This window comes from Corythoichthys intestinalis, chromosome 20, assembly GCF_030265065.1.
Source record: "Corythoichthys intestinalis isolate RoL2023-P3 chromosome 20, ASM3026506v1, whole genome shotgun sequence".
In the NCBI taxonomy this organism is placed as follows: domain Eukaryota; kingdom Metazoa; phylum Chordata; class Actinopteri; order Syngnathiformes; family Syngnathidae; genus Corythoichthys; species Corythoichthys intestinalis.
The window spans coordinates 36,540,639-36,565,041 of NC_080414.1; the positions used below are offsets into that span (position 1 = coordinate 36,540,639).

The 24,403-nt window shown below is 40.0% G+C and overlaps 1 protein-coding gene across 1 annotated transcript in view; it reads left to right on the plus strand.

The window, feature by feature from the left end:
- Positions 1–23,313, plus strand: part of zmp:0000000991 (mucin-2) — a 31,176-nt gene extending 7,863 nt beyond the window's left edge. Inside the window, exons 2-5 of the mRNA XM_057824814.1 lie at positions 5,661–5,737; positions 5,890–6,043; positions 10,050–10,095; positions 13,672–23,313. Coding sequence (XP_057680797.1) covers positions 5,661–5,737; positions 5,890–6,043; positions 10,050–10,095; positions 13,672–18,450 — 5,056 coding nt within the window. The 3' untranslated portion in view covers positions 18,451–23,313. The remainder of the gene's footprint in view (positions 1–5,660; positions 5,738–5,889; positions 6,044–10,049; positions 10,096–13,671) is intronic.
- Positions 23,314–24,403: the final 1,090 nt, after the last annotated feature.

Sequence of the window (24,403 nt, forward strand, 5' to 3'; positions counted from 1 at the left end):
CCTTTAAAATTCAGGGTGGTTTTTTTCAAACCACACTCAGGCCAGGTCTCCAGACTAACATTTTTTTATTAGGAGCACAGTGGCCCCTAACTTTAAATTTTAGGGGCGCAAGCAGAAGATTCAGGGGTGCACAGTGTAAATCGTCATGCCAAGTTTTCCTCCACTTTTCACTGTTTAACCGATACTTTCATAATAGATGCTTAAAACTACAAACTTCGAAATCTATATTTTATTCTCTATCAGTTTTTACATCAGCCAGTATACTAGAAATTAGAAGTTAGATTAACATTGGAATTTTGTTCTATTTCTATAATTTATATAATGCCCTCCAAATTCATAGCTAATCAGATCTGAGCGATACGTACAGGTAGAGGGCAGTGCGTGTCGCTTGCCGCTACAATCGCATCGGGCCCCGTGTGTTAGCTTTCAGCTCATCACTCATCGCTTCCAATGTGTTGAGCCCCTGACCCACTCCACATATCGCCCACCTCCACCTTCATTTACTTATGTTGTATTTTCCCTTGGCAAACCAGCTCGTAACATTATAGCCAACTAGTGGATTTAACCATAAAGAAAGTTTCTCATCAATAAATAAAACCCTGCAATATTACTGGTTTCTAGATGGGAAAAAACAGTGGTACCTCGAGATACGATAGCTTCAACACACAAACATTTCGTAAAATTTGACTCGCCATTTGTTTCTACAACCGACAACATGCTCGAAATACGAAGATTTCTGACAGCGCCGCAGTTTGTTTTCCCGCAAGACAGATGCACAGCGGATTATCTTGTGAGAGAAATCAACATGGCTTCCAAGAATGTTAGTGCAGGTGGTGAAAAAAAGGAGAAAGGTGAGGCTTACCATTGAAATAAAGATGGAAATGATAGAAAAATATGAGCGTGGTGTGCCGTCCGTGAACTGGCTTGACAATACGGCCGTAGAATATCTACGATTTCGAGGGGCCTCCTCCGACCTCCGTTCGCCAATCTTTATAAGTTAAGGTGACAATTATTATTGTGGTAACATTGCCAAAAAATGGCCAGCTTCATCAGGTTTTTCATCATTTATTTCAGAACTTGTGCAACACAGCATGCCTACTGTCCGCCGCAGTTAAACAAAGTGAAAGTAAAATGTCCTCTCTCACTCTGTCAAGTCAGCCCGCGGTGTGTTCAGGTACACCACGCAAAACACATCCCCCACATTAGAACCCGATTCGTTACATTATTACTAGGGCTGTCAAAATTATCGCGTTAACGGGCGGTAATTAATTTTTTTAATTAATCACATTAAAATATTTGACGCAATTAACGCACAAATGCCCCGCTCAAACAGATTAAAATGACAGCACAGTGAAATGTGTACTTGTTGTGTTTTTCGGAGTTTTGTCGCCCTCTGCTGGCGCTTGGGTGCGACTGATTTTATAGGCTTCAGCACCCATGAGCATTGTGTAAGTAATTATTGACATCAACAATGGCGGGCTACTAGTTTATTTTTTGAATGAAAATTTTAAAAATTTTATTAAAACGAAAACATTAAGAGGGGTTTTAATATAAAATTTCTATAACTTGTACTAACATTTATCTTTTAAGAACTACAAGTCTTTCTATCCATGGATCACTTTAACAGAATGTTAGTAATGGTAATGCCATCTTGTTGATTTATTGTCATAATAAACAAATACAGTACTTATGTACCGTATGTTGAATGTATATATCCATCTTGTGTCTTATCTTTCCATTCCAACATTAATTTACAGAAAAATATGGCATATTTTATAGATGGTTTGAATTGCGATTAATTGCGATTAATTACGATTAACTAATTTTTAAGCTGTAATTAACTCGATTAAAAATTTTAATTGTTTGACACCCCTAATTATTACAGGTATTATTATTATTATTACTATTATTATATAATTGTTTCCATTTTTATTCATAATTCATTTGTTTTTCTCTGTTTAATTGCTATTTGCAATAACATTTATTAAGGGTTTAATGTAGGTTTTTGGGCTGTGGAACAAATTAATGGACATATAATGTATTCTTATGGGAAAGTCCTGCTCGACATACGACCATTTCGACTTTCAAACAAGGTCCTGGAACGAATTAACTTCGTATATAGAGGTAGCACTGTAGTTGTAAGAGTAGTTTTACTAAGCCATAATTATTCTAATTTTAGTTGTAAAATGCCACCATTCGGTCGCAATCTGGAGCCCTGCTGTTTTTCATGTGAAATACTAATACTTTTAAAACTCATTCCATCTAAGATTTCTAAGAGCGATATGGCACCGATCTCATAAGTTGTTGCGAAATTTCACGTAAGCGTAAGTAAACATTGTCCCTATCAAAATGATGAAATTCAACAAAGAATTTTGACTTTGCAGGTCTATTGCAAGTAATGGTTATTTTATGGTAAGCAGGGGTTCATTTGTCCTACCGGAAACAAGATCCGGCACCTCTTGATTTTGGCCTCCCTGTGTTCCGGGACTTATTTGAGCAGATCCGGCCCCTCTCGTGTTTAGAAAATAATAATGATATAAAAACGTTTTTAAAAAGTGTATTGTAATAGCCCCGAATGGAGGGAAAGAAGGAGAGGAGTTGTCGATGGCTTTCTCCAATTTATTGTGGCAACAATAGAAAAACAATAAACAAAATAACAGCGGACTGCCGCCACATTCGACCGCTAACTTTTGCTTCTCGCCCGTCTCCGCCTCGCTTCCTGCTACCTCACAGCTCTTCAGTCCCAGCGTCTCTTAAAGAGATGTGTGCATAGTTACGGACATTACAGTATAAAATAAAATAATAATTCATTGACAGAACAAATCCCAAGAATTGCATGTTGTTTATAAAAATTTCACATCATATGAAAGTCGGAGATTTGTTGATGAGGCTGCTACCGTGGCAGCAGCTGGTCAGGTTCAGCGCCACCCGGAGTGGGGGCCAGCTACAGCGCCAGCAGTCAGGACGGTGGACCACCGACAGCCCGAGCAACAGGCCAGTACCCTTATGGAAAATTCATGTTTGGGCTGCACAATTTGTAAGGTGGTGGGAAGTTTGGGGCCAGAGAAGACGGGGGGGGGGGGGGGGGGGGGGGGGGTGAAACTCGCAAAAGAAAGGGTTTCTTATTTATTGTAATCTCTGATTTTTTTTTTTTTTTTTATGTATTACAAGTTAGACTGTATGTTACTGTAAGTTCCACCTGTGGTTATGTGGACAATTGCCCGTGCTATGCGGAGTATAGCCTAAATAATTGTAAATTGTTGTCATTACATTTATACCATCGATATTATCTAAAATTGAGGCTTGTAAGTCCTACAGCATAACAGGTGGGCATTTGCGTGTTGTTTTCAGCACCATTTTCTGCGTACGTTCCGGGACCTGTGCCCGTTTCATCATCCCTGTGCTGTTATACTGTATGTACTTTGCGTTGCGGCACCTTACAATTTAAAAATTAAGCTCTGGTGGTAAGAATAACACAGATGAATCAAGCGATATCACTGCTCGATACTCTGTTGTTTACGTGGCTCCTCTTGCCGGATGTCATACGATTGATTGGGCGTGAATTATAGCAACAACTAGATCACACTACTTGACGTCCCGTTGTGCCCGCCTTTGCCCACAATTTTGGTTTGTTGTCAAGTTGGTCTCATACAACATTAATAAGTCTTGAATTTAACTTTCCTTGAGCTGGAGGAACCCTGTCAATCTTTTCATTTCCACTCATTTTTACTAAATTACTGATACATGCAATGCTATACTAACTTATTTGGGCATTACTGCCAACAATCAGTCAGCCATGAAAAAAATCAAGAGTCATATTTTTTTTGTTTTGTTTTTTTAATTAAATCTGCTAAAGTCGTACTTGCACAGGTGCAAGTAGATTTACTTTTTTACTTACTAAATTTAATTGCGTTGATGCAAATTGTAGGGATGAAATGCCCCCATTTAGGAGCAGTCTGGGAGACCTGCAAACAGTTTTGCATTTTGTGTATGAACAAAAGATGAAATGCATAATAAAAATAAAACGTGCCCTCAAGTTGAATAGATTGCTTCTTTCAAGTCTGTGCTTGGTAGGCTTTTAGCACCCATTAAAGACAGCATGAAAGTATTACATCGATCCCTGAGGGAAGTTGGCATGTTACGATGTAGAAAATATCATTCTAAGAATAACGTCGCAATCTAGTGAAAATCCTTCAAGGTTCTGCAAAGACGTAGTTGACCTTGATAGCAGATTATGGATCGACATTAATCGGCAACTGTTAACAATGTACATTTCATCATCATGTTTTATAGGCTCAGGACATGAAATTGGATAATTGCCAAGAAGTGTTGTGAGTTGAGGTACCATGTTGGTGGTTGGGTGTGCGTGTGTGATGTGTTTTGATTGCTTCTAATGGCCTGTGGGAACATCAGCACCAAAGACAGCTGCATGAAAGGAGTGTCGAGCTTGGCAGCAAAGCTGCATGAAGATGGTCCTCCTTTCTTGTAACTTTCTCTCCTGTCAGGTCATGCAAGTCTTCTTTTATAACTAAGCCAGATGTTATCACGCATTATTATAAAGGGTGAAGATCAACTCCAATAATCGATGTGACCAAGCCAGGCAGTTATTTTGTGTGGGAATTTACGATATTGTAAGTCATATATTGATATTGAGCATTCTGTGTAGCTTTTGCAGTAACATATGTCATATTTTCGTAAATACATAATCTTTATGTTGTCACGTGAGTGGAGGCTCAGCATATGCACGCTTTAGCAGCAATGTTAGTGGGTGTTTTTGTTGTGTTATCTGTGCAAGAGAAAGTGTGGTGAGTGCACAGTTGGATTATATAACTGCTGCTTATCAGTCACACTGATTACATGAGGAAGCTGATTTATGAGATTTATAAGGACGGTGCATGACATTTATTGGACGATAGTCATCGCAAGCATATTTGCACACTTCATTCAATGCACTTACAAAATCTGTTAAGGGAGTAATGCAAGAATCTAAGATAATAGAATTCTAAAGTCAGTGCTTTAACACTATTTTACTTATCAGCTTTTTATTTCCTCCTCAAACAAGGAAATGGAGTTTAAGTGAAGTGACCTAATTTCAGTGTGAAACCCGCCACAACTTCAACAATGAACAGGAACTCCACACACTAAACAAAAGCCAAAGATGGAAGAAATCCAGCATGTAATGTTTGTTCTTGACATAGGACTTTTAATTGTTAAAGGAACACAATCTTTATATTAGAAAGGTCTGATTAATGAACTGACAATTCTGGATCTACTGAAACCAGAAAACGCAGCATAAAGTGCATAAAATGCTGTTGTTGTCATATGCTATTTTAATAAATTCTTATCTGACTGTGTCCCTCACTGGCTTTTAAAAGATATTGGGGCTCTTTAAATATTGACAAGTATCTATAAAGTGCAGTCGGGCTGCTTTCTCAGTACAAAAATCTCTCTCTCTCTCTCTAGCTCTAATCACTGGCGCGCGTGCAGCCTCACACTACACACAAACAAGGACGCAAACAGGACTGCTCATAGCTGCCGGCAAAAAGCTGTTATCAAATTAGTTGGCAACTAATTTATTAATCGATTTTAATCGATTAAGTGTTGCAGCCTCAATTTGCAGTGAATATAAACTAAATTCATTATTTTCTTTGACTTTGCAGACAGGTGAACAGGCACGAAACTCCCCATCCGCAGCACTCTCGCCGTTGTGCCTTCGCATATGAAAGGACTCACAAAGGTGAAACACACAAGTCTGAGATGTAACAAAAATTGATAAAGACTGTCACCACACAACAAATATGTATGCGGCTTAAAAATCAAAGGAACACTGAAACTGTACATCCCAGATGTCAATGAATGAGATATTCCTATTCCCTGAATCTATTGCAGCACTAACATTCGGAGCAGACAAACCAGCAAAAGAGGGGGATGTTGGGTGTGGACCCAGATACACCACCTACCTTGTGTTGACACGCTCCAAAAACCTGGATCTGGATAAACCTGAGCTCAGACTCAAGAGGAAGCAAGACTCCTGTGTGTTTAGGTAAACCCAAACAAGGTTGACATCATGTCAGTGCATCAGTCGGAATTTCACATACGTTGAATGCGCGCAGTTTAGCATTTGAAGAATGCGAAGGATGTTGCACACGGAATTTAGAACTATCCTGAGGCAGGCATTTTCATAGTTGGAACAACGTTCCTGTTCACCCTCTAATGTAGGCGCCTATGTTGTCCGATTTTGGATGCCTTTGATGTTGCCTCTATATTTCGAAGAATTCTTCACAATGCCCTGGTTGGGTCCCTTTTTAGGGCACCATAACCTTCAAGTCCAAATAGTTGTTTTCTTCACTGTCCAATTACATCAGTATTTTGGGACCATAAAGACAAAAAAAATCCAAAATTTGTAATATTGATGTCCTATTGACAACCAAACATTCTCAACGAAGCGTTTTGAAACATGATATTTATTCAACTTGTCAGGATGAACATTCAACATTAAAATGGGTTTATATTTGATCATTTAATAGAAACAGCAAGCATAGTCATAGGCGTTTTGGCCTTTATACTGTGGTCAAAACAGGTTATATCATCCTCTTCAACAAGTTGTTTAAATCAGTGTTGTTTTCGCCAACAGTGCGAAAACGAAAATATTTCGTCGACAAACAATTTTTTTCATGACGATGATGTGACGATGACGAGCTAAAAACGTGGCTCGGGAGACTAAAATATAACAAAACAAATGCCAATTTTGGTCTGGCGAGACGAGTACGAGACTAAAATGCGACATCGTTTCTGTCATATGTTCACAATGCGTGACGTTTTCATATTGTACGTGGAGTACGTTAGCTTGCATCGTAGCAGTGTTTGGGTCGTGTCACTCATGTGAGATGTGCTGCGCCTCTCCCTCACTCTCCTCACCAGAGTTTAGGATGTATCTCAAGCCAGGCTGCGCTCTGTCGTGCTTGTTTGGAAATACGGTAAGATTTGTTATCTTGCCAAGAAAGAAAATGCAGTGTTGCTTTAGGCTTTAAAGCTCCTGGCTCCTGGCTAACTCCTGGCGTTAGTGTAGCATTCGCGTTAGCATTAATTCCAGAACGAAGAGCGTCTCTTAAAACACTGCCCAGTCTTAAGAAGAACCACATGGCGTTTCTTATCAGTAAGTATAGAGGATTTTGAACACTCGGACATTTACAGTTTGCGGCTTCAGGTCGGTTTAATTCAAAGTTATGTACAGGTAGTTCCCGGGGTACGATATACCCGACTTACATGATTTCGACTTTACGTTACCGGAGTCTCATCCGCCGTTTTGTCTCCAGTCGTTTTCTTTTTTTTTTCTTTCGCATAAACAGTACTTAGTTCCCATTGCAGTTCTTCATGTCCATAGTTCTCCACGGCGCTTCCCAATTACAAAAAGGACCAGAAACAATGAAGAAATGGTCCATGTAGCATTCTAATGCTTACTCATGAGGGCTAAAAAAACAATAAAACTCAAATGGCATTATCTCTCGTTTTAATTGGTCTATTGACTTAAAGCAAAAACGAGAGTGAAGCTCCACTTCTGACCTTTCGAATGAGGTGTACTGCAAGCACGTGGATGACGTGATTACCAAGTTGCGTGGCTGGAAAGATTACCTGCGCCCTGACCGTTGAGACTTTCGGATCTTTACTTTAGGTTCACAAACAGCATATGGTACATGGTACAGCATATGATACACCAATCAATAAAACCAGATATGTTTTGATGATCATCTAAATAACTTATTATTAAAGTTATTGTATGATTACATTTTCAGTAGGCCAAATTTTACCTGACTTTGCATGAATAAATAATTGTCATAATCAGAGGTTGCACTAGACATTTTCGTTGTCTGTCATTTTGACTGACAGGGTCATAAAAATCCGGTCATAGTCTATTTTTACCCGTCACTTAAATTTTTAAAATGATAATGATGACATATTCAATAGTATTTAGTATTCATTCATTTTTAATTAATATTGTAACGCTTGCTTGGCGGCGAAAAATTAGACACGGAAGTCGTGGTATTTTTCTCCCTTTTTACTCTGCTTACCGCCAACAACTCCGCCCCCAAAGAAAAAGAGGCAACGATATAGACCCCAATCACCAACGTCACACAATGATCTTAATTGTGGTTGTCAGCCCAAAATCTTCTAAATATATATTAAATGCATCTTACCAGATATAAAAAGACTACTACATAGTCTGTGGTGATCGTTTGGTGCCCAGATTTCTTGTCGAATTACAGCCGTCCACCTCGCTCTCATCTTCGGGTCTCTCAGAATACGGTAGAACTTCAAGTCTCTCCGTCTATCTTCTCTGTTACAGCAACCAACCGCCACACACGCCTTCACCATTTTGATTATTAATATTAACGAGCAGAAAAACACGCCGTAATAGGAGGCATGTACGTAGCGGTAATGTGTAAACATGACGAGCTGACACACAATATGGCGGCTCCGGTCAGGGGGGCGGAGTTGTGACGTCATGTGATTGGGGTCTATACACAGGCGGCAATCTTGTCCATCAATTGGATGACGCGCTGGCACACCGGGTGCACCAATAAGAACCTCGCGTTGATGTGTCAATCACGGTGCCGCCGCCAGACCCCGGTGACGCTACAATATTCTGACAGAAGAGCCAACGACGTCATGCATTAAGAGAGACAATAGCTAATTAATATGCTAACTCGCCACCCTGTGGTCTGGGGTGTGAATTGCAACCTGTCAAAATGAGGGACGGACTTCAGTTTTTTCCGTCACCGTTTTAAAAAACCGGTCAACGACGGAAAATATCCGGTTAACGCGACCCCTGGTCATAATTCAAATGTAAGCTCAAAATGTTGAGTGTTTTCATGCCTCCCTACTTCATTGAAACCTTGGGATATTGTGATTCAACATTCCCTGAACTACTATGTAACAAGAGCTATAATAAGAACCTGTTCCGCCCTTCATGAGAAAAGACAGGCAGACAGGTGTTGTTGTGGTCAGATTTGGATTTTTTTTTTCTTTATCTCATGCGTGAAAGGAAAAAAAAATTTGGGAAATCCCGTAAGAAGCCGTTTTAATCTTAATTGCATGCCGAGCATTCAGTACAATTTGCCCCACAGTCTGCCTATAAAGTAATTGCGTATGTTCAATCTTAATTGCATAACTAATTGCTTAATTGTTTGATCCTTTTTAACCTTGTCACAGACATATGTACATGCCTTCTAAATGTTTTCATGCCACGAGGTGCAACTGAAGTGTGTGAAAACAAAATTTACCTGACTTTGCATGAATGAATAATTGTCATAATTCATCTTAAGATTTTGAGTGTTTTATGCCTCTCTACTTCATTGAAACCTTGGGATATTGTGATTCATCATTCCCTGTACTACTATGTAACATGAGCTATTATAAGAACCTGTTCCGCCCTTCATGAGAAAAATCCCTCGGTCAATTTCTCCGACACGATTACGGTAAATGTGTTATTTGTGGTCAGACTTTTATTTTTTCACATACTGCACTGTCTTTCTATCTATCATATGTGTGAAACAGTTAAAAAAAACAAAATTGGAAATCCCGTAAGAAGCCATTTTTAATCTTAATTGCATGCCGAGCATTCAGTACAGTTTGCCCCACATTCTGTCTATAAAGTAATTGCGTATGTTCAAGCTTAATTGCATATAGAATTATGGAACGAAAGGGTTCGGTAGAGAACCTACGTAGTATAGTGTGATCCTTTTTAACCTTGTCACAGACATATGTACATGCCTTCTAAATGTTTTCATGCCACGAGGTGCGACTGAAGTGTGTGAAAACTGTTTAGTGAAGGACAGGAAGAAAGGAATGCTGATCTTCATGTTGCTCAGCATTGGTGCGCTAAATGTTCGTCTTCTAATCAGTCCAAAACTTTAGAATTCTTGTTCATAAAAATCCTGTTTCCTATTTCTGTAAATTGTAAATCGGGCTCAGTTGCTCATTTAATTAATGACATTTTTTACTTGTTGAAAACTCTGTTCTTACATTCAAATCTGATCTGTCTCCTTCAGATCAAATGAGTCACAGAGGAGTAAAACTGTGGGCTACAGCTCTCAGGTAAGCCATCAGTTATCATGGAAATGTAATAGGATTTGTGATTTGGCTTGTATATTACAATAAGATCAATGTTGAAATTTCATAGTTTTATCACCATGTTTCATACCTCGAATGACACCTTTTGGAAATACCTCGTGATTCAAGTATTTTTATTTCTTTATGATCAGATCGTGAACCTTTGTGACATTGTATCCTCTCTAAAGCATAGAACAAGAAAGGGAAGGGTGTGTATCTACTTCTCAACAACCTGTTTGTCAAGACTTGAATATTTTAGTGTAGTACACCTTGGGAACACTTCTTGCAGACTTCCATTGCTCTGAAATTGCTGAAATTCATACAGTGGAACCTTGGTTTTCTTGTGACCTAGTTGTTGTTGTTTTTTACGATTCAGGAATGCTGAAGTTTTCAGCTCAGTCAGGCATCAAGTTGCTTTGAGCTGAGCACCGTATTCATCCAGCAGCTTCATAGGCACTTGAAAGCAGCCCATTGTGCAAAACGTACCTTGATAGCGGTGTTGTTTATGGCAGCCCCTTTAATTTTCGTCTTAGTCTTTTGGTTGAAAATACTTATTAGTCTTAGTCATATTTTAGTTCGTTCAAAATGTGTTGGTCTTCATCTAGTTTTTAGTCAACGAAAACTCTCAAATTTCTTCTAGTTTTAGTCGACAATTCTCAAAATGTTTCCGTCTATAAACTTCAAAAGTTTTATTCCATGAGTAAAAAAAAAATAATAAAAGGTTTCCAACAATTTCGAATGAACATTGACAGACGAGCACATAATTGTAGACTCTACTATAGACTATACTATATTGTTGGCGAGGCCATCAAAGCTGACGGAGTGGAATCACAGAAAAAGAGCTTTTTTCGTTGAAAATTCTTGTGAATAAATGCTTAAATCTCTTAATTCTTCCTAGATATGGACATAAAACAGTCTCAATTCTTGGTTAAAAGCAAAAAAAACAATGCAGTTAGCATTTATTTTATGTAAATATGTCAAAGTACAATGCTAGTCTGTTAGTAAATGTAGCTAGCGGCCGCCTGATGTAAACAGAGCTTTTCCAGTGAAAATTCTTGTGAATAAATGCTCAAATCCCCAAATTCCTTATAGATATGTAGGTAAAACAGTCTTGATTCTTGGTTAAAAATAAAAATAAAAAAACATGCAGTTGGCATTTATTTTACGTAAATATTGCGAACTATGATGCTCATGCAGTAGCGGCTATTTATCTCATTGATTTTTTTTTCACAATGCTTCAAAATGCTAGCCTGGTACACCAGACCCAACGCTGTTCCAGCTATTGAGTCTGGCCACCCTTCCCACGGAAACAATTTCCAGGGCGGAGCAAGCCACAGCATACAGACAGCGGAGTGGACCAATCAGCGACGGGCAGACGTGACGTTAGTAAAATGGCGACTTCAGGATGATGGACTTGCGCGCGGAAGTAAACATATGAAGAGAGCGGAGTTTATTCGACATGGCTAGCGCGAGACAGATTGTTGTCAGTGACTCGTGTCGATGTGTTTTTGGTCATTTAAAACTGATTTTACCGTGGATTGGAACATATTCTCGGCTCTGCCGTTCACCGTCTGTGTTGCTGAAGGGACGACTTTCGACGCGCAAGAGTGACGTTGCTCGTGAAGAACACGTCACGCAAATAAACGAATCTGATTTGTCGATTGATTTTGTATCTGCTCGAAAAGGCCGTCAATGGGATGGGTCCCAGACTATTTCTCTCTGTTTGAAAAATACAGGGAGAATAGTCTGGCAGAGCCAGGCTATCAAAATGCATGCGTGGTACAAAAAATATAAGTCACTCCTGAGACAATCCTTCCTCTTTTTATGCGGTACAGCTTTCGTACTTTTTCAACAGAAATCCGGCGTTTGATCGCTGCAGGCATATGTTTGTGAATAGCTCCCCTTGATGTGGGCGGCCCCCTACTTGAATGCGAGGCGCAGTGCATGACCGATCTGACCGTCAATACATTATGAAGTCTATGACTCTACAATTATGTGCTCGTCTGTCAATGTAGAGTCTACAAGGACATCAACATCTTCATGATGATAATACACACTCAGCAGGAAAACAGCACATTATTTGCAATTAATTAAACTCACCTAGACGCATGAACAGTATTCAGAAAATTACTATTAACTCCCTCATACAACGTTCAATCTTTTTCATATCTGACATGAATGTGAGGTATCCCAGCCTGAACACGACTGCATTGGAAATACTTACATTCGTTCATGGACTCACAGATTAATCCCCCATCAGGTGGGGTGGCCGTCCTCTGCTCGAAATGCGCACCTTACGCTTACGCCTATTCTCGTTCTCAGAATATGCAACGCTTGTGACGTAGGACAAAAACAGGACTGCTATGGGAACGTACGCAGCGGCATACCGCATAGCCAAGAAACCTTGCTAAAAGCAGTTTTAAAATTGCTAATAAAATCGTTTAGGATTATTTTAGATGCGGATATGTTATATTTTTATTATAGAGTATTCAACGAGGAATACGATAGACCCATTAATGGACTTTCTTGGAAAAATCCCCATTTCTTTAAATAGTCACATGAATAATGAGGTGGCCCGTGAAAGCCATCACAATTCATAGCAGGAAAGACTTCTCACATGATTTATAATGATTCACTCTAAGCACATACATGCAGATCTAAAACTGATTGGACTTGGTTAAACAGTTATGCAAAATGAGTCTGACAACAGAATAGAGAAACAGTTAAATAAATCTATGATATTACACAACAACCAATACTTGTATCAACAATGCAGTGAAGGTGAGTGTGCTTGCTAAGTTTTTATGTGCTAAATTTGTTGGCCCTTTGGGGGCCCCTGGTAGCTGGGGGCCCTAGGCAATTGCCTGCGTATGCTTAATGGGACGCTACGCCTCTGGTAAAGAGTAAAGTTGGACCATTTAAATTCACCATTCATGGGAATAGGCAACCAAACAAACATCAACACTTAGGTAAAAACTAAGAAGAAGGTTGGGCTGTTTATCTGGCACAAACCTGTAAAGCAGGTGGGAAGATGTCATTTTCACTGTCGATTGTATGATTGGCGGTTTGGCACACGTACCGTAATAATGATGCTGCATTCACGTGTTGGAGTCATCGAAAAAAATGAATCTCTACTACATGGTTTACCCATGCTGACAAATACAGGCCTCTCTAATCTTTTCAAGTAGGAGAAATTTTGGGGAGCAATTGGTGGTTGACTAAATACTTATTTGCCCCACCGTATTTATATACAAGTTAAAATTAGCCCTGTGAGAAGTTCATTTAATATAAAATATAAATATAATATAAAAAATCATCGTGAAGTTAAGACTTTAATATAAACAATGCATTTTTTTTGGACCCTGCATATTTTTTGTTTACCCTGCCTCTTAAAAGAATCGGAATCGAGAATCGCTCGGAACCAGAATCAAAACGTGGAATCAGAACCGGAATCGTTCAATTTCAAACGATGCCCAATCCTAATCAGAAGTCATGCATTTTAGAGGTAATTTGGTTTTTCTAAATATGCCTAAATATGTTTTTGTTGTTTTGTTTTGACAGTTGAATGAACAGACTTCAGTCCCTGACACATCCAGAGATGTTTCTCCAGATTCTCCATTACCTGTGAAGATACAATTTCTGGCCGAGAAGGACGAAGACATTATCAAAGTTATATTCAGTAGTCGGAAATCCAGAAGTAGTCTTCCATGTGGATCACAACTAGGAGCTGAACTAGAACCAACCGCAAAGGGCCGTGCCAAGCTTCAAAAGCAAACTGACTTTGAGCTGTCTCGATCCGATGAAGTCATGTTGTCTTCTGCAATGGTGACTGTACTTGCACCCACATGGAGTGGCCGACTTCGACGGTCCAAAAGGCTGGAGGCAACAGGCAGTTTGGATACTTTGGAAAATTTACCAGGTGTGGAAAACTCTGAGGCAACTCCTCCACGGGATTACTCTCAGGGCTGTCAAAGTGCTATGGGTACTGTGTTTAACATATCATCAACCCAGTCAAGAGCTCCATTTCTGAGCAGTAGGCAGAACACTACTGGCTGGTCCACTAAAAGTGGTCCTCAAACCCTCAAATACGAAGCAGAGAGTAAAGTCACTCGAACGGTTTCGTTGGATGGACGCTCTTCTGATATGAAAAAAGCTGAAGCAAGCACCACCTGGAATCAATATGGGCAAAAGAGGAATCCACAAGACTGTCATCCAGTGCGACGCTCGTCTTTGAGTTCAAAGCCAACAACGAGCAGTCTTCTTCTATCGTTAAGAAAAATTAACAATCAAAACATGAACTCTAATATTCCTACTCCATCTGAGGTCACGCCAATGCCGCTCAGCAGTGATCAAGATGTAAAACACTACCCAACACATCCGTCCCAACCCAGTCACAAAACACTTGAGAGGGAAAGGTTTAAGTTGCTCCCATATTCTTTGTCCATTTCTTCTAGGACACCTGAGACGCAACCAGCTAGTTCTCTATCATTAACTAATCAAGGTAAAAGAGACGTAATGAAAACAAACTTGTTTCCATCCACAGACATAAACAAAGTTACAACTGACACACCCAAACAACCACAAGTGATGAATAGAGAGCAGCCAAGTCTTTCAGGCTCTAGACAAGCACTTTTCATTCGACGAACCTCAGAGAATGAACAGAATCGGAGAGGTTCAGGGAGAAGTTTGAACATATTTTCTGACAACACTGTATCATCGCATAAACAATGTCAATACGAGGCGGGTCTGCTTTCAGAAACTGGTGTATCTCCTAGAAATGCATCTGAGACATCCTCTTCCAGGTGGCATTCAAATTGCCAGAAGGGCAGACTAACTCCAGTTCTCACCGACACGCCCAATGTCGTAAACAAGCCAAACACTCCCTTAATTCCTCTTTGTAACAATAATTGTGACACACCAGCTCTAAGTCCAACTAATAACAAAAGTCTTGACTCTCAAATTTCCAACAATAGCCGCAACAGTATCACAACAGAGTCAGTTTGCAACGGTAGCATCAATTCTTTGAAGCCACAAAAAGGCGGATCTGGTCCTTCCAAAGAGAAACATACTGACTATTCACTTGACAAAGTCAGGCTTGCCAAACAACTGCACGAGTCCAGTTTGAAAAGACCAGAGGCACGAAAGTCTCAAAGTTTGCTTGACGGGCAACCTACTATGAGTCACCAAAGAAATTCCATTAAGCGTGATGTAAGTAACGGCTCATTTCAAGCACATGTGAGCGATTTGTCGACAGCTATGTTAAGACCGAATAGCCCACCCCCTCCTGAGACCAAAACCAGAAATAATCATTTTTTACTCACAAAAAATAACACTAATCAAAGCCAGACAATTAAACAGTTTCCGTCTCTTGATAGCACTCACACTTTCAAGAATCAGGTTGTTGGCTCTAAAAATGTCTGTGGTTTCTCACAGAATCAAAATTCCTGTCCTTCATTTCAGTCCAAACCAGATTGTTCTCAGACCAATGTTAGCACTTCATTGATTAGCTCTACAGCTCAAACATTAAAAATCTCCAATACAGTCACCACCACCACCTCACCTCTGGGCTTCACTAGAAGTTATTCTGCCACCCCCAGCGCTTACCAAGCAAAAGCTGTGTCCTGCCTTGTTCCGATGGCGAAAGACACTTCCAAAACAAACTGTAGCCTCGCTTCTACGTCCACTTCTCTGGCCACAACAACTACTCCCACCCAGAGTAGCAGCACTCTTGCCATGACATCACATCTCCAAACACCGCCTGCAACCCCAACCAGTCCAAACCTAAAAGCGGGAGGAATATTAACCAACCGATCAGAAAAAGACAATAAAAAACCAGGCCAAGGACAAGGAAAGAGAGTGAAGCATGTCATGTGGGAAGACTCAGAGAACTTTGAACCTACTAAAAGTCCAGATACGTCTGTCCTAACCATCCCTTTATCTCGCTCAAGGTCTCAGCGACTCATCAGAGCCCCATCTATCTTCTCGTTTCTAAGATTGGGCAGTCAAAACACAAAAAACACCTGTCTTACCACGTCACCTAAGACGTCTAACTTGCAGGTGGGAAAAGGAGAGAAGTATAGATCTCTCTCTTCTGACTTTGCAGAAAGAACATCAACTGAGGGAGGAGATTCTCAACAAAACCATACCAACTTGATGGGCTCTGACCAAGAGAAAAAAGATGCAACCCTGTGCCGACTGCAGAGGTCACTGTCATTGCAAGGTGATGAATTCCTGCGTCAAACAACTCCTCTCACGCCCCTTTCTGACTTTTCAAATGGATACAAGATCCGCTACAGTCCCCCGCCTTACTCCACTCTAATCTCCAACCGTGGTGAAACTAAGAAGTCTAACCTTAGGATGCCACTCTTCCAAAATCCATATATAATTTCAAATAATTCCCCCCCAAATTCCTTACAGTCTGATCCAGATGTGACCACATCTAACCTAAAACTGACACTTAAAAATTCACCGAAACAATTGTCTTCCGCCCTCCAGAGCAAAATGTTATCGCATGAAAAGTCAGTGGATAGTGTTCCAACAGATGATATCAACAATAACAACTACAACAGTATATGCCGTAATCAACAAAATGGATGCATGCTTGCTGAAAGTGGAGTTAATGCCACCTCGCAATCTCTGCAAACCCACAAAACGAATACGTGTGCTACTGCTCCAAAGAATGCAAGGCCTGAATCAATGCAACTTCACACAAAGACTGTCCCTTCTTTGATGGCAAAGTCAAATGAGCAGTCACACAAAACTCTGAGTCATTCAAATCAAAGTTCAAGTGGCAGCAGCTCAACAGAGAGTCAGTCTGCTGGTGACGAAGTCGGCAACAAAAGAATGAAGGAGAGCGTGATCGGCAAATTCCGACTTTTCTCAGCTGAGAACAACAATGAGCAAAGCCCTAAGAGACGTCGTTTTGGTCTGAAGAAAAGTCTCAGCACGCCAAACTCAGAACCTGAAAAGGCCAACAAATCTTCAAACAAAATGGACCAGGTTATCAGCATACTGAGGCATACATTCAGCACCAAACGCCCTGATGATGAGCTTCCTCCAAGCAAATGGAGGCAAGCTTATGATACACCCTCTGTCGGGGAACTGAGCGATTGCAGCAGTACCCATGATGCCACAATTGAGAGCCAAAGAAATGCAGTGCGTGACCAACAAGAGAACGGACTGCAGGAAAACAAGGCAAAACAAGGTGAAGATTGGATACAGAAAAGATATTCCATAATACCAAAATTATCCATCCAAAATTCCATGACAGAAAATGAGTTCTTCATTTATCCTGACCAGTCCAATACCAAAGACCAAAACAAACTAACCACTGCTGCAAAAGAATTGCCTGACCAGAATGGAGTGAAGAATAGAGACACAGACCAGTTCCTTCTTTGTTTGGATCATAGTACCGGTACTAAGGTGAGGAAATCAACTTCCAGTTCCAAGAGTCCATTCTCCCCCTTCTCCTCTCTTTCCACCCACTCACCATTTTCTTCACCCGATGCGGCCAATGATAACGTCTTCTACAGCCCAAAGATTCAGCGCCGAAGAGAGAGCTCATCACCATGTGAGCCAGGGGAAGGAATAAGTCTAGTGAGTTCACGGAGAAGCCGGGCCTCCACTGGTCCACCAAGTATAGGTCCGGTACAGGACGACGCCTCGTGCTATGCTGATTTAAAATACGGTATTGAACCAGGGAGGTCAGTTTCTGTGAGCTCTGTACTCTCCAGTCGGCCGTCAGGACCTGGACGAATCTCCACCGGTCCCAGATTCATGAGCGTGGGTGACCTATCGGAATCAGTCCAGACGCACGGACAAACTGATGAGGAATTTAAGCAGTGGTTAGAGAAGCATTGCAAACATAGACCGATCAGGCAGATCCAGTCTTACTTACCCAGCGATGCAGTAAAAGCCAGATCAAGATCTCTTCCCAGATCGCTGACACGGCGTTTGGCTCAGTGGAGCTCGGGTGTCTCTGTTTGTCCTCCTGCAGACACCGTATCATCAATGTCACCCCATCATTGGAGCCCCAAGATGAATGTTTGTCAATTTGACTGGGAAACAGTAAGCCCCCCAACTCCTCCTCCTACACCTCCACTGTCACCACAGCCCAGACGCATGTCCAAACCTCTCACCCCTTCCCCGCCTAATTTTCCCAGCTCACCTGGAGAAACACTGGACAGCCACTCTCCCAGAGGGCATCTACCCTCGCGAGGTTACATCTCCAGCTTAAGCACATTTGAAGAGTCCTCTGACAGCAGCTCAGATACAACTACGGATGACGAATATTACATCGAACGAAATGATGATGGTGAAGAAAAGGAGACCGAATTGTGAAAGCAGTTAAAATTTGAATCTTGATGATACAGGACTTGATATGGTAAAAGTAAGCAGGGAGGAACATGAAACGTGTAAAACAGTTTGTCAACGATGACAGTAATGAAAATATTTCGTCAAGGAACAAATTTTTTCATGTTGTTGGGTTGGGTTGAGAGACTTAAACATGATGAGACGAATGCCAGGTTTTTCATCTGATGAGACAACAACGAGACAAAAATGCAACATAGTTTCTGTCATATGTTCTCAATGCGTAACTTTTTCTTATTGTACGTGGAGTATGTCAGTCTGCATCGTAACAGTGTTTGGGTCTTGTCACACATGTGAGATGTGCTACGCCACCACGCCTTAATACTCATCGATGTTAGGCTGTGCCTCAAGCTAGTCTGCGCTCCAGGCGTGCTTAGTTTGAAACACATGCTAAGAATTTTTTTCTTATCTTGGCAAGAGAGAATATGCAATGTTCCTTTAGTCTTTAAACGTCTGTGCTGATTGATCACACACTAGTCAGGGGTAAACAATTAGGGAAATTTGATGTTCATTGGCCCCACTATCAAAACCACTGGCCCAGGTCAACATATCAGTTGTTTATCCCAATTATCACGAAAAAGACAACAATTTGCTTAAATAGCATTTATTTTTTTAGGTATTTTTGAGGTAGATTTAATGAAAAGTTCAGCAAAACAGTGCTTGGCTGGGTGCTGGGGGTTTCAGAAACATGTCGTCTTGTTGTATAACATTAATGGGGTAATGAGACACTGACAATATATCAGCAGCAGTAATTAGGTTGCACCCATTTATGCGGGAGCGAGCGAGGTGTGTTTACGCCTCACGGAGATCAACGATTGGCTGCATAAACTATAAGGTTGTCTTTTATCGGGATAGCTTAACGTCATCAAAACACTATTTTTAATGGCCCCATTGAGCCAGTAGTTGGAGCATTCTGGTGGCCCTGACGGTTTTCAAAGTTCGTCCAGGCCACCGGGCCATTTATATTGTCGACCCCTGCTAATGTAACTCATACATTTAGCATAGTGTTTGTGTTAGCTTTTACATTTAGCGTGGCAAGTTTCGTCTTTTCAGACAAGTAAGTAGTGTTGTTAATAATGGCGTTTCTAACAGAGTTATTTTTTTTAAGCAATCTAATTACTCTTCCAATCTTTGCAACACCGTTACAACGTTAGCATTTAGCATGGCGTTCGTCATCTAAAACTCTCGGGCAACTTTTTTTTTTTACATACAGTTTTGGCGTCCAGGTGTGCTTAACTAATTGTAAATATTTTACTGTTTTTCTTCTTCTTGTGTATTATTATCATGAAGTTAGCGTTGTCCTTGTAAACGCTGCAATATATGTATGTCTGTCAATGTTTATTTGAAATTGTTGCAAACCTTTATTTATTTGTTTTTGGACTTTTATAGACAAAGTAATTTTGGGTAATCGTCGAACATAAGTAACGTAAACGAACACATTTTGAAATGACTAAAACATCACTAAGACTATTAGTTATTTTCATCCGAAAGACAGACGAAAATTGAAAGGGCTGCCAAAAACAACACTGGTTTAAAAGATATATAAGAATGTAGGCTGACAGTTGTAGCAAGTGACTTAAGTGGCTCGTCGGGGTTTGAACAATTATTTGCGAAAGAACGGGGTAAACCAAGCGTTTAGGAATGTATGTATGTATATACAATTACGCTCTGCAAAATTTATAATACAGTAAAAATGGATGCTTAGCACACATTTTGAGCAGCTGCATGGCTTCAGTTTGGGTTTTGCCTCAGTGGAGTTGTTTTAATCCTCAAGTTTTATGTTTGGTACATTAGCAATGCATGTGTTTTATGCCACTGAGATTTCTGGTCGTCGGTCCGATCATGGTTTTATGTATTTGTTGTGTTTGAAACAAGGGCGTAGGTTTGCATAGGGACGGTGGGGACATAACATGCTCAAATTGTCCCCACCAACTTTTAAGTTACCTTATTTGCATTATATAATGAGTTCAGTTAAATTGGTCATTTAGACTGTCTTCCCATAGACTTACATTTACCCCTTTTAACTTGCTGAATGTGCCCCCCCCCCCCCCCCCCAAACACACGTTAGATTGGCTGTTGACTAGACCCTCCCCCCACACACAGTCACACAACCCTGAAGTACAGTGGTATGAAGAAGTATCAGAACCTTTTGGAATTTCTCACATTTCTGCATAAAATCACCATCAAATGTGATCTGATCTTTTTCAAAATCACACAGATGAAAAAAACTCTCTGCATTAACTAAAACCACTTAAACATTGATAGGTTTTCATATTTTAATGAGGATAGTATGCAAACAATGACAGAAGGGGGGAAAATAAGTAAGTGGACATTCACATTTCATATTTTGTGGCCCCCACTTTGGCAGCAATAACTTCAACCAGATGCTTCCTCTAACTGCAGATCAGTCTGGCACATCGATCAGAACTAATCTTTGCCCATTCTTCTCTACAAAACTGCTGTAATTCAGTAGTCATTCCTGGGATGACCGGCATGAATCGCTGTCTTTAGGTCATGCCACTGCATCTCAATGGGGTTCAAGTCTGTACTTTGACTTGGCCACTCCAAAACGTGTGTTAGGTTCTTCTGAAACAATTCTGGAGTTGATTTACTTCTGTGTTTTGGATTATTGTCTTGTTGCAGCATCCATCCTGTTTTTAGCTTCAACTGTCTAACAGACGGCCTCAGGTTTCCTGCGAAGCATCCTGATAAACTTTTGAATTTATTCTTTCATTAATGTTTGCAAGTTGTCCAGGCCCTGAGTTAGCAAGACAGCCCAAAATCATGATGCTCCCTCCACCATACTTCACGGCGGAGATGAGGTGTTGATGTTGGAGAGCTGCTCCATTTTTCCTCAACAAATGATGTTGTGTGTTACTTCCAAACAATTCAACTTTGGTTTCATCAATCCACAAAATATTTTGCCAAAACGTCTGTGGAGTGTCCAAGTGCCTTAATGCAAACATTAAACGAGCAACAATGTTTTTTTAGACTGCAGTGGCTTCCTCCGTTGAGTCCTCCCATGAACACCATTCTTTGCCATGGTATTACATATAGTCGATGTGTGCACAGAGATATTGGACTGTGCCATTGATTTATGTAAGTCTTTAGCACACACACTAGCGTTCTTTTTTACCTCTCTGAGTATTCTGCGCTGAACTTTGATGGACGGCTACTCCTTGGGAGAGAAGCAACAGTGCCAAACTCTCTCCATTTGTAGACAGCTTCACTGACTGTCAATTGATGGACATCCAGACTTGTAGAGATGGTTTTGTATCCTTTCCCAGCCTTATACAAATCAACAATCCTTGATCGCAGCTCTTTTGACCAAGCCATGATACACATCAGACAATGCTTCTCATTAAGACATTTCTTACCTGGTGTGTGTTTTATAGTGTGCAGGGCAGCTTTAAACCACTCATCAGTGATTGGGCACACACCTGACCTAAATTGTTTGGAAAAAATTGGTTTCATTTGCTCTGTAAGTCTCCTTAGGCAGAGGGTTCACTTATTTTCACTCCTCCTGTCTTTATTTGCATGCAATCCTCATTAAAATATGGAAAACTATAAATGTTTGGGTGGTTTTAGTTAAAGCAGACGCTGTTTTTCATCTGTGTGATTTTGACAAAGATCAGATCACATTTGGTGGGGATTTTATGCAGAACTTTGAGAAATTCCGAAAGGTTCAGATACTTTTTCATACCACTGTAACATGTAATTCCATGAATAGGTTAAGTAGTATAAATAGTACCACTCCTCCTCCCCCCAACAAAAATAAAAAGGAAACGCACAAAAACAACCACTGCAAATTTCTTTTACATGAAGCAAGGGGGAATTCCCCCATTTTAAAAAACGACTACCTCCCATGAAACAACAATTGTAACTCTTTTCATTTTTACATAGTAAACACATCAGCATATTCGTGAGAAATGTAGCCCTGACCCCCGTTCACCTGATCTGTTTGGTCTTATTAATGTCTCGTCCCCAGCAAAAAGTGTACATGCGAGTTATGCTTTTATAGCAGCGTCCCTACTAATGTTGACACCAAACTTAGGCCCTTGGTTTGTAAGTATGTACTCCAGATCGTAACGTGTGTTAAAATGGTATTGCCCGCCACACTGTAATTGGGATTTGCTGCTGGAATCCATCGTGGTTGTATAGAATAAACCTTATTTTTCCTATGCTGCCAAGCAATAACCCCACTGGTAAAAAGGAAAATGATGTTTAAAAAGATGTTATATTTGTGTGTGCTTGAAATTGTTAATGTTTTAAAGCTGATGTTTATTTTTTTAACCACTGTATTTTATTGGGTAAAGAAATCATGATGTACTGGACTGTCTCAGAAAATTAGAATACACAACATTCTAATTTTCTGAGACAGTCCTGTATATTGTTCTATGTAAAGGACGTCAGCCAAGGTCGGCCCCCCACATTTTTACCACGCCAAATCTGGTCCCCTTTGCAAAAAGTTTGGACACCCCTGCTTTAAATGGTGGATTAATGTACAGGACTGTCTCAGAAAATTAGAATATTGTGTATTCTAATTTTCTGAGACAGTCCAGTATGTGGTCATTTAATATCTGTCATTCAAAATTATCAAGTGTTTTATTCGGTGCCTGATATGTTTTGTCCAAAGTAAATATTTGCACAGTGACAATTTAACATCTTAACATATGAGTTTTATAAATAAATATAATGTTTTCAACAAGCTCTCTCAGTATTGAATATGTTCCATTCATTCAGTCAAGTAGTGTCTCCTGTGTGTGTTCATTGCAACAAGGGCGTAGGTTTGTATAGGGACGGTAGGGACATAACACTAGCAACTTTTCAGGATGCTCAAATTGTCACCATCAACTTTTAAGAAACTCTATTTGCATTATACAATGAGTTCAGCTATAAAGGTAATTTAGATTGTCTTCCCATGTGTTGTTAGAATAGAATTGACCCTACCGTTATTAAGTGAATTATTTTCATTATGTTCAGACTTACATTTACCCCTTTTCACGTGCTATTAGTCGGCCCTTTTTTTTTTCCTCCCTCAAACGCACGTTTGATTGGCTGTTGACTAGAACCGCCACATTCACACAATCCCGACAGAAATGCATGTCAATATGCCGCCTCCTCCATCCCCTTTGAAGAGGAGAGATATTAGAACTTGTTTTTTTTTTTTTTTTTTCCGGCCAGCAGCAGCAGCAACTGTAAGTAATGTAAAAAGATGTCAATGTTGTGGAGGTAGGGAACACACCACTAATAAATTTGCTACTAAAAGTCCAACCAGCATCAGAGTTTGCATCACATTAAACTGTGTGAACTTGCTAACCTGTAAAACTCGAGTAGAAAGCTGCTTAGCGAGGTGTCTTCTTGTATGTTTTCTACTGTTAATGTTAATTCAATTGTGCATTTATTCATTAATTAAAATGTATTTATTTTCTACATCATTTTTTAAAAAACATTTTAATTTGCAGCCTATGCACATTTTAACCCCCCCCCCCCCAAAAAAAATCAAAAGCACAACCACTCTAAATTTCCTTTATAAGCAAGCATTTTGAAAAATGACTTTCTCCCTATGAAAATAATTTTAACTTTTTTCATTTTTATGTAGGAACCAGCCATTTTCGAGAAATGTACCCAATCTTATTAATGTCCCGTCCCCAGCAAATTTGAGACCAAAACTACGCCCTTGCATGTGGGGCGCCGTTTGTAAAGCAGCACATGCTGAAAATATGGGGGAAATTTCTCACATTTGGCGCCACACCGTGTTTAAAATGTGGTGTAAAATTTTTAGAGTCACTTTTTTGCACATTTACATTATTTAGCAACTTAAATATTTATTGTTTATGGTAAGTATTAAACCTGAATGTTTAAATCCAGGACTAAATATTTAATTGTAAATTGTAAATATAAATCTTACATGTATATCCTA